We start from the raw sequence: 12236 nt of genomic DNA on the forward strand, positions 1-12236 counted from the left end.
TCCATTTTGACAATATTACTGTCATCTCTGTGACGATGATCCCGTAATATGCGATGCAGGCAGAAACTATCACTTTAATTCATATGATGTATTATGTTTCTTCTGTACAGGCGGTGGACAGTTGTTCGGAATAAAGGTTGGCGTTGAAGGTACAACCGTTAGGAAGGAACTCGAAGTGAATTACCCTCACGTAGTTCCATCACACACAGAACTTGATTTTATGCTTGAAACGATCCTATTTGAGGACCAGTTTTGGAAGTTAGCCTTTGCTCAGCCACTATTTTTGCACATTCAAATTTTGGAAATCCATCCACGTTTCGTCACGTGTGACAATCCGTTGCAGGAAACACACACCATGTGGATTTTGCAGCGGTTGTTGTCGCATGTCCACCGTTCTCTGGGCCTGAGCTGGGTCAACTCAACGTGGCACAATGCAGCAGCTCCTGATAGTTTTCCCTAATTCGTAACGGTGACGCACTATAGTGGACTAGGACATGCCGAGTTGTTTTGACAGTCGTTGTGTGCTGGTGGATAGATATCCTCAATGGCATGTCGTATGACCTCAGCATCTGCTACCCAGGGGCGGACGGACCTAGACTTATCTTCGACATTTTTACAACCTGCACGAAGTGCTGCGCTATGATTGACTGCACCTCCCCCATTCGAATGTCAAATGTTTTTGGTTGCTGCCGCAGCGTTATACACGAATTCGAAGTTATACAGTAATAGTCCACGTGTCAGACGCTGTTGAGCATTCATCGTCACTGTCATTAAAAACTGACTGAAAATATTGACGGAGTAGCAGCCTCGGTGCTAGTCTGCTTGCCACACTACCTCTTGGGTCAGCTTGACTTTGTGGCTCACAATGTTATACACCCTGCTGTTTAGGTCGTATGACAAGACGTATGACACTCTGGTAATGGGCCGAGTTGATTTCTAATTTTTTGTAAACAAGACACGAATGTCTTACCATTGTACGTAGTATACCCCACCATTACCGTAAAATCCTTTGAGAAAATTTTCTTCGTTCATTGTACCAATTTTGAAAAAGTTTTTCTTCCCTTTGCTGGTAAAAATACTGTCCGTGGCTTCCTGCAGCAATATACATATGTCTCGCCTAATGTACCAATCAATCTGTACATTTTGTTGTCCAAATGAAGTTTATACAGCTTTCTGCTGTGACACTTTCAGCAATATGACGAGGCAATAGCTTGAGTATTGTTTTTATGCTAATTTATTAGGTTCAAATCCCGGGTAATGTATTTACGGAAATCACCGAGATGCAGGTTCAAATCCCGGGTAATGTATTTACGGAAATCACCGAGATGCCCAATTTTTGTGTAGATTTTTTAATTCTTTTTTTAATACCTGAGACAAGAATCATACGATTATGGTCGCGAGGTACGCTGATAGCAAGTCGCTAATTGACCTGTTTCTTCATTAGAATTAGACTTAGCCTAACTTAAACTGTTTTGTGAAGTCCAGACCTTTCCTGGAGTTAATGAACTTTCACGTTTTGTGTTGTTTGATGATCTCTACACATGAATATTTTACATTGAAAAGTACACCTTTTCCACCAGCGATTCTGTTTGATCTGACGAGCAAAGGCCCGAACGATCGCCGTCAGTTTACTTTCCACTCGAGCCAACTCCTGCGTAGGATAAGGGGGAGTGCATAGCCATACTACTTTGACATTTTTTTCGAAGATCCTGCAAAGTACGAGAACCGCGTCAGCAAATGCCTGTTTGAGCAATCTAAATTCACAGTAGTCCGAGGACTTCATACAAATGGACGAAAATGGGATTACTCAAATTCCCGGCTCTTCTGCCTTTCTTGCGTAACACAGCTGGGATGATCAAGCAGTATGGCTGGAGACTGTCCGTGTGGATCCATACATTTGTGGTCTCGTTGCCGCACAGGTGGGGATGTGTTGGTATGTCATACAGTGGGACTATGACTCTCTCCTGAAAGTAAGTTGCGTCGACTTTGGTTTAAAAGGCACTTCGACTAGTGGCAGTGTTCCCCAACTGCAATATTCCGCTACCACCAGAAGTACCTTGGAAAACTTTTCAATGCACTGCAGAACAAAGTCATAACGGCTCTTGTGGTCTATTCGGTGGTAGAAATGGATTGAACTCTGTTAGTTTCATCTAGGTAAAGCTACCCCTTATCCAGAATATATACCCATTTTCACTTGTTCCCTAGGAGGTATGTTTCGTATAGTTTTCTGGTGTTTGTGGACTTTCATGGATGTGGCGCTCCGTGACGCACTTCAACACTTGGTTCTGTCGGATGATGTTGAAAACTGTGCAGGTTCCTTTTGAGATGTAGCCAAAATGTCCTGCGTTGGGAATTGTCCTGTTCCACTTCTCTCCTAATGGCACACACTATGTTGGGAATTCAAACGGGCTGGGGCCGTGTTCTCTTCACGATTTCGGATCCACCACGTACCACAGGGGCTTGTTAGGCACATCGTTGGATGATAAGACCCATACCAGCTTTGCTGACGGCCAAATCCTTTTTGCATTGTTTCACTATTGTTGAGTGGCTATAATGGGCGGCGGAAATTCTACAAATGTACCCCCTCCCAGAAAGCTATCAGTTTTACCTTCATTGTTCCACGGATGGTACTAAACTGATTGCGTTCTCTCAACCAACTGAGTACAAATCTCAGTGGAGTTAGCAATATATCAAGACATAATAGCGATTAAATGTCTCGTTCGAGAGGGGTGCATTTATTTGTCGACTATTTTTATCGTGGGAAGCCTTCTGTATACTATTGCCGTCTTGGTTCTCTCGATACTTTTGTCACAAAGTCTGCTCACATGATCAATAACCCAACAAATATTTGCAAGAAAGCTTCTCAGTAGTGTGAAAAATCGTCGGTAAGAAAACTTACGTGAAGCAGAAGGTATCTCATATACATATTATAGTCATGAATAAGCTATATGTCACTACTGTTTTCCTCCCAACCACACATTCACTATATACTACTTTGGACATTGGGTGAAGAATTAGTATGGTAATATATCAAGTGCTAGAAGGAAGTAGAATTAGATATTAAAATCAATGAACAAATTTTGAATTACTAAAAAGTGATTTACCTCTTTGACTTGTTCTTTTGGAATATTTTCTCCGGTTCTACGAGGGATGTTTGGAATTTCTAGATAATAGAATATTGGATTATTATTGGAACTAGACAAGATCTGATACACTTTTCTAGCAATCTCTGTCAAAGCAGTTAGTATGATTCGACCGCTTCGGAGTTACTGAGTGTTTCAAAGTTGCATACACTACCGCAATAGGAAATGCTATAAAATCTGATTCACCTTTTTTTATATTTATTTATTAAAGAAAGTGCGTGAAGTTGTCGGATGTTAAACTCATACTGCAATTTGGAGACACTTCATATTCCAAAAGCACAATGTATCGTTGGATGGATCATTTTAAAGACTATGAAACGATCATGAAAGATGACCTAGACTATGATAAATGGCACAAATGTTACTGGCTGTATAAAGACTGTTGATGAACGACAGACGAATGTCTATTTGTGAGTTAGTGCAAATTAGCGCCGTAAGAGGGAGGCCAGGAGTGCCTCCGCTCCGGACTTCTCCTTCTGAACGGACTCCGCTTGTAGCTGACGTAAATGATCCATTGTTCGTTAATCAAGTGAGCTCTCGATGGTGGTTGGTAATGCAATAATTGTGCTTGTCTCATAACTGACGTGTGAGCTTGGCTATACTTTTTGGAAGAAAACTTTCCACGACCTCAGTAACTATGATCAAGCAGACTACAGTAAGAAAGCGAGAAGTTGTCTGTTTTGCATAACGAGTCACTGGTTGCGGTTCCGAACAATCCCGAATCCCTGTCCCACATTGTGTTATCATGATATCGTAAACACAACACACATGCGATAGCTTATTTGGTCGTCGTAATGGCTTGGTAGGTGGAGAGGGAAGTGGGAATAATTTGGCAGATACAGAGATTGATGAATCCACGGAATTCAAAGTGAATGAGTCATACTCATATACGTTCTTTACACGCTTGCACGCGCTGTAATAGTACAGAATTATTTTACATGTTTAAAGTAACATCATATTAAATATTAAATACTGGACATCAGTAGTAATTGCTTATGGTAGATTTTGGTATAAACATTGTATATTCTTTAGATCACTTTAGATCTTTGCGTAGCTAGCTTTTGTGATATACAGATATAGTATCACTCTTTTATCATTCAAGATAAAGTGTCAATATTCCAGTGGGGCAGAAGAAACAGAAAGAAAACGAGCTGGCAGAAAAAACACACACACACACACAAAAGCTTCCAAAACGTTTATGGAAGCATATCTGAATAGTACACACCTAACGTAGAATGCAGTTACATAAGTGGTAGCTTTGATAAGTTGAAACATACGCCAGAGATCAGTTATGAAAATAATGTTTTGCCAGTTTAAAATCTCTTCCGGTATCCATTCTGCTATAGGAAATACAGTTTACACAAATAATGAATCGCCGCTGCAATTTAATAAACGTAAATTTAACAAGAGATTTTTATTATCTACATCATCAATACATATGTCTAGAAAATGAAAAGTTAACAATGTGGACACTGTTTACATTGTCATAAACTTCAGTCCCACAGCTTGGCTCTTCTCTTGTAACAGCAATTATTTCGTCCCTTTTGTTCTTTCTGTACATTTTACATGAACCATAAAAAAACAACGGAAAAAATCACATCTTTTCTTTGTACAGGTAAACTTTTAAAGAGTTATTCACTTTTCACAAACTGCAGCAAGAAATAATATGAAACTAAGTACACCATAATATAACATGCAATACAAATTTTTTAGTATCAAACACACATGTCAAAAACTTTCTTACATATCTTTGTAACCGTTCCAAAATATATATATTCAAAATTTTGGACTGCATATTGCCATAGAATTGCATTTGTTTTACTTATATAACGTCAAAAGATGAGAGTTTTTAATCTTGATTGACTTTTACAATACAAGAATAGAATAGAAAGACCAGGAGAAAGTATTTGTCAAAAAAATTGACGATGTAGTTATAAGAAATTCCACATTCGTTTCATATATATAATAGCCAAATTCTTGGGCACATTGTAAGCTAAAGAATACAATTTCATGATAGAATTTACAGAGAAAGAACAACAGAATTTATTGTTAACAATCTGTAAAAGTTAGGTTTTTCAAAAGTGAAGTATTTATAAAAATACCTTTTTCTATATTTAATAAATTCTTGATTTAAATGATTTTTAAACGCTTTTTGCATGTGAATATAAGAGTTTATTTATGTATTTATAATCGTTTTAACCACCACCACCACCAAGTTCTTCTTCATATTGTTTTCTGAAGCAGTCACCGACAGGAAAGAAGTCCCAACACCTTTGCTGGTACATATTCCACACGTACGTTTCTTGACCCGTGTACTCAGTGTCAGGTTTGTTGATCAAATGCATTAAGAAGAACCTGTGTATTGAAGAAACAACATATTTACCTAAGGCTACAACTTGCTATTACATACAATAAAAAGTTACTAAATAAGATGTTATTAGATTCCAGAAATTTTGGTTAAGGTAATTAAATTTACAAACGAATTTAATGAATTAATAAAATCCATCTCAAATATGCACTTGATTATTGAAACCATTTTTATTTTAAAATCATAACCGAAATGAACAATCCTCTTATAATACTATTTAGTCATACATGGTAAATTTAACACTATGACCATTCTCCAGTTTGTACCATTTGCAGTGAAAACTTACGTCCCCCAAATATTCTCATTGGTGCAACGTGCGCTCTAAAACCCGTCTGTCGGAATCCCTAATGGTAGTTGCATTTGTTTTATAAAGACAATATGTCATCTTGTAGTAATAACAACAGCAAAATAACTTATTGACTGTCATTTCGACACAATAGTGTTTCACATATACTTCCATGTATTGACAGGCGAAATAGTACAACTACTACTATTAATAATAATAGGAACAAACTGAGAAATTAGACTACTTTTTTTTAACTTTGACAGTTTTAGGGGGAGGGTGTACAGTGGCTCACTGACAGAGTTACCTCTGGGACGAGGGGTTTCTGGTTCGATGCCAGACCAAGTTTGTAGTGGACAACATTGTGTCCGTGTGTTTTCTCGGGGTCCTCTCATTTCCTTCGCATTCTTATTCCATCAATTCTATGAATCATTCATTTTCATCTATCATTTGTCTCCTATACCCTAAAGTCCATAACATGGGACGTTAAACTAGAAATTTTGCTTCGCTTCGTTCCATTTTGGGAAGTTTTATTATTATTATTATTATTATTATTATTAATCAGCTGTCGTTGATGAAGCATGACAGTCCATATGAAATAATCTTTCATAAAATTGATGTGTCCTTCAAAGATATGAGTACAAACTAAGACTATCCCTATCCCTGCAGATGACTTTTTAAAGTCAATCCTTTCTTCCTTTTTTTAACTTTTTGAAGAGTTAGTCAATAAGACTTACATGTAATTGGCTAAATTGTGCTCTTGGGCAACGTGTGTGTCGAAACCATGTGGAACTTTATCAAAGTAATCTTTGCCTATTCCACATATAAAGCAGTTGGATTCCATGTCTTCTTTTACGCTCTCCAACTGGTCTCTCAATTCACCGAAGGCGTCAATGATCAAACCTGAAATGGCATAACATGCATTATTTTGTAGAACAAAATAAATACCTAAATGATATTTCAAGTTTAATAAAAGCTTTTAACCTTCCAATACCCTTGGATGCGAACATGCTTTATCGAGTAAAGCTCACTTTTACGTCTTATATCTATGACCATGAAATTTTTACACTACGAAGTTCTGTTTTATGTCTGTCATAGATCAAAATTACGATTTGAGTGGCAGAAATCCCACGTCCAGTCATCCTAATATATATGTCCCTCCTGGTAAATTTTGGGATAGTGTTTTAAAATATAAATCCTGATGGAATTTCTTGTTATGTTTCTTTACTAATATTTACAGTGTAAAATCAACTGGATCTGGAGCTATGTTAATAAATAAATAAATAGATCTCTCTTTTACTATAAGAGAGCAGAAGCGCGAATAAATGATCTTTCACTTAGTTACTTATTACTTCTGCTTTTATTAGATTACTCTTCTGTTTGTTTATTAACTCTTGCTACTTAAATTTCACACACTTCCATGTTAACTAAGAGTTCTGAAGTTTTGTACTCATACGTAAACCCGATTAAAATGCAGAATTTTCACTAACTTTTCGCTCTGGCTTATTGTTTTACTGTAAAATTAAGTTACTTTAAATGTACGTAGATTGCATATGTGGGTAGGGAACGGCAATTAATTAAGCATTATTTGAATAGCTGCCAGAATGGTTTAGTACTATACCCTGGCCGGCGAACGATGACTTCTGACAGCTCAGCTCGCAAGGACGACTGAGGAGTGCGGTGTTGCCATATGCTTCTCGCGCAAGGGGAAAATCGTCTGCTTCCTCGTTGAGGGCGGGAGGGGGTGAGTGAAAGTTTGGCAATGTGCAGTGGTTACCATGGAGACGCGACAGGTTCTGAGCCTTAGGTTGGTTGACTTGCTGTCTTCTGCTCGCTCGCCGTGGCCTTGTGCAAAGCTGTCAGAAATCATCGTTCACCGGCCAGGGTATAGTATGAAGATCTTTATGTGGCGCCCTTAACGGAAAAGTTAGGAACTATTGTCTTCCACAAGTTTTCTTACATCTGTTCGAAACCAACGTTCGTGAGTACTATGTCTGGATAATATAGTATTGGTTTGCAAAAATAATTGAACTGTTGTTCCTTCAATGTAAAATGTTCTTAGAAAATAAGATATGTAAGTTTACACATTGAAATAATGTACATATGTTGAATAAAATGTAGTGGCAACGCTGTTCTCACGTCAGAGAGGCGTGTCTCAGCACTACAGGAGTTTCGTAGCTGATCCCTCATAATGGGACGGTGAAGTGTGGCGAGTAGTAACGATTGTGTGTTATTCAGTCAAAAGCAGCAGTGCGTAAAATAGAGGAGGAAAATAGAAGCACCATAACAATGTTTTCGGAAAGACGAACGACGTGTGTGGATCAGGATTGAAGTGGGACGTGGTTGCAATACGTAACGATCTTTCTGCCAAAATGGAAGAACCTCTTCGCGAAAAGCTCTACGACACAAGAGAAGCCATCAGCCGTGCGTGCCATATAACAGTCCCTGCGGGAGATCGACAAAGATTGATGCGTTAACGGTGTGCGACGCTTTCCACACATGTGATAGAAGGTTATAGAGATGGAAGGCAATTACACTGCAGGAATTTAACAGATGTTCTTTTGTTCGTAAAGCAAGGTATAAATTATAATATTAGCTATTACTTTTTATCCAGCCGTTATATTATTTTCAAGTAAAGAATTGATAAAGACTAAAGAATAAATAACCGTAAAAAATAAAAATAAAAAGATTGTTTTTTATAAAGTGCATTCGTAGATAGAAGAAAATAATTTTTGACACGGGTAATACTTCTATGAATGGAGCTTCGTAAATACATGGCGGTTGATTTAGTGAAGCGATGTTCAGTTACTTATGAAATGAAGTATAATTTTTTATACTACATTGTGTACAAACTAAATTATTTTTCACCTGTATATATCATTAAGGGATGAACCGGAAACTCCTACAAAAAAATGTCAACAAAAATATAAATAACAAAATAAATAACCCACAAAACATTTTCTTCATTTTGGTTACAGTGTGAAATTCGTATTTATGAAGTTCAATGTCTAGCGGACGATACGTTGTCATTTCAAATTCAAGCTCATAACCAGGTTGCCAGGAATGATCTGCATTCAAGAAATCGATTTTGTTCTTCATTAAAAAAAAAAAAATCATCTTTTACATAATATGTGCATGAAAAATATATACTCTTATATAGCTCATTTTCTGTATGTATGGTCTATATGTTTCAAATATTTTATAACTCATTAAAATACGATAATTTTGAACAGGATGGGCACAAAAGATGGTTTCTAGAGATATACTGAGATTAAATTGCTGACAGTACAGTTTTGTGATATTGTAATTGATGAAAATATAAATTTTAATATTTTGTCAATGTCAATCTTCATTACAATGATCAGAGATTAACACATTCATACTCAATTATGTGTGGTTTCTTTGTATTAAAACTATCTCAGTATTAAAGAGGAGAAATTTATTATTTATGTGTGGAATTTATTATTTAACATGAACAAATTATTCGAACAGACATCAGAATGTTAATTCATAATCTAATCTCCATAACGTATATTGTCTGCGCACTGTTTATTTTCAAATGATAAGTCTGGTAGTATTCTTTATGCAGTTCTCTTGGAATACTACTTTCTTTTTAATTGCTATTTTGTATAAGCCTAAGAAAATATAATTAAAAATATTATCTTTATACGACATTTATACCTATGAATGAACACAATTTCTAGTCACTATTTAGTACCTATAATATCAATTTGATTTTCTAATGGTAACTAAATATTGTATATAACTGTATCATTGTACGTATCCTTACCCTGAATGATAGCTAACAAGATGACGATGACGAAAAAGAAGAATGTGATATCAAACAAGATTCGGTAAACCTCATAATCTTCTCCATCCGGAGGCTCTATCACGTCGCCTATGCCTCCACCTGCTCTTACACCTTGGTACAAATGGAATACGAAACACTAGAAAGGAAGAAAGAAAGAGAATAAAATGATAAAATCTTACTACAGTATACGGTTATAAAATTTAACTTATTACTATTATGTTTTAGTTGTAATTTCCAATTCGTTATTCTCTGACGTCACAAATTGCTCTTCTTGCTCAGTGAAGTGGGCGAACATACATTGGAGTAGACTGACCAACCTGACGTTGGCAAAAGTATTAGTGATAGTAGTGGGGTCTCTTTTGAGAAATCACGTTATTTTTTCTTTTTTATCACTAAAAGCTCAAGGGAAAGCTTCGAAAAACTGTATTTCAGTCTTATCAGTTCTGGGTTTTACACTCAGTCTCGGACTAGGGGGTATATGGCCCCATCTCCTTCCCATGTAGCATCTAGGAGCATTCATGGGGCCCCAATACACATTTAGACAATATGATGCGGAGCATCAGTCTTCATCTTGTTGAAGTATAATCTTACTAGGCCACAAACAAAGGGCTCCAAACAGAACTTTATAATACTGTTAGTTTCATTCCAATAATGGGACCCCAAGACTACATTCAATCCTGGAGACCACCGAACTCTGGGAACGGAACAAACTACAACGAATAACTATGCTCCAACATAGCAGACGTGTTTTATCTTACTTTCCATGTTATTTAATATTCATTTTATATATATATATATATATATATATATATATATATATATATATATATATATATCGTTGTGTATAGATATAATTATAATTATAGTATTCATGAAACCGTCAGGTAACTTACCGCAAATACTTCGAAACATTATTAGACATCATTTACAAACGTATTGCCATAGGACATCATTAATTATCTTACTAATATTTATAATATCATTAATAATCTATCATAGACTATATGCATATTATTAATCAATCACTTAAGTATCTTTTCTGCAAGTACTGTCTAACTTATTATATTCATTTTATAGAGAAAAGAAAGAAAATATCTTTCAAAAAACATTTTACAGTAATGTTTGTAATAGTTGAAAAAATCGTTCAACTTTTAAATGATATTAACTAACAGATACTGATGAAAATTGAATAAAATAAAGTGAAATAAAAATATTAAATAAATGACCAGTAATTATGTGGGGATTTGTGGAAAGTTTAATCTCAAAGTAAATATTTAGTTGTCTGATTAGCCTAAATGTGTCGCTTCACAAAGTTGAACTAAAATATTCTAAGAAGAGCAATGTATTAACCTAATTTAGAAACTTACTGTTAACATATCATGACATTTTTTATCCACATCTTCGTCTTCCTCTTGTACATAAAACTTTCGGAAGAAGTTAAAGGCTATCACAGTGTATATGTACACTATAATGGTCAACAGCATCACAGTCAATACAAGCTGTGAAGAGAAGAATTAAAGAAGTGAATTTGTGAAAATATTGTAATCCTTTATAACATAAGATAGACTCAAGACAAAGTAAAACAGAATAAACAGCATCACATTCCAGTCCCAATAATGTACCTAGTTCTGAAATATTTATTAAAGGATAACTGAATATAGCATATGTCAACTACCAGAGATTTTGTACAACCCAGCCAAAGAATATACTACTCACTCAAAGTATACTTTCTATAAATATCTCCAAGCTCAATATTACTATTCGGATTCGATTTCCTGTGGACAGGGAAAATCGTTCTCTGTAAGTTACCAATCAAATTCAAGCTCAATAATTGCACTAAGGTCGCAAATGTTCAGCGGTGTGCACTAAATTGCAATAAAGCATTAATTCCACGTGCTTTCAACTCAGCACGGGAAAACAAATGAGTGGGGTCAAGTTGGAAGTAACAGCGACCGGAGTATAGTTCGTAACTTAGACACACTTATTGATCACTTAAGTAAAAAAGAGAACATATGTATTAATTATTCCTATTATTATGAAACAAGGTTACTAAAATTAGCCTTTAAACGACGGAGGGATTTAAATGCCGCAGCCCCTTTTATACGGCGCCATTTAAAGCGTTTTCGTAAGAGTTTACAAACAAATCCATATCTTCACCCCTATTTATCCTAGGATCATGGTTCATACCTCATTCTCTTCAGAATGGAGCTGGCTTTCAAATGGTACCACTTGCATGCTCGTATCATATACCAGGAGAGGGGAAAATGATTTTAAATATAAAATTTCGTAGGGGGGGAATTTTTTTCCACACTTTGGGCCCCTCTGGAACGGCCCTGTGTGAACGTAGAGATCTCAAAAAAAATCTGGTAAATAGTACTTGGTATACTGAATGTGTGTGCTAAATTTCAAGTTTATATCTTGAATACTAAGGGCGGGAGAAATTTTATCAAGAATTCCCACAATGCCCCAAATTACCGCAAAACACCATGATCTCCGGTAAAAAATTTCCTGAGACATCTCTATTTACCCTAGAACTGCAATCTGCCAATCATTCTCTTCAGAATAGAACTGCCTTTCAGGCGGTACCATTCACATGTCTCCATCATGTATCTAAGGCGGGAAAATCCCGAT

The 12236-nt window shown here is 36.1% G+C and overlaps 1 protein-coding gene across 7 annotated transcripts in view; it reads right to left on the reverse strand.

Annotated features, from left to right (window-relative positions):
- Nucleotides 1–4542: 4542 nt before the first annotated feature.
- Nucleotides 4543–12236, reverse strand: part of RyR (Ryanodine receptor) — a 395937-nt gene continuing 388243 nt past the window's right edge. For all 7 annotated transcript variants that reach the window (XM_081725586.1, XM_081725584.1, XM_081725582.1 and 4 more), the window contains 4 exons: nt 10973–11104; nt 9585–9741; nt 6532–6697; nt 4543–5498 (listed from right to left, as the gene is read on the reverse strand). In XM_081725586.1, coding sequence (XP_081581712.1) covers nt 5339–5498; nt 6532–6697; nt 9585–9741; nt 10973–11104 — 615 coding nt within the window. In that variant the 3' untranslated portion in view covers nt 4543–5338. The remainder of the gene's footprint in view (nt 5499–6531; nt 6698–9584; nt 9742–10972; nt 11105–12236) is intronic.

The sequence above is a fragment of the Thermobia domestica genome, chromosome 9 (genome assembly GCF_964235325.1).
Source record: "Thermobia domestica chromosome 9, izTheDome1.hap1.1, whole genome shotgun sequence".
Lineage (NCBI taxonomy): Eukaryota > Metazoa > Arthropoda > Insecta > Zygentoma > Lepismatidae > Thermobia > Thermobia domestica.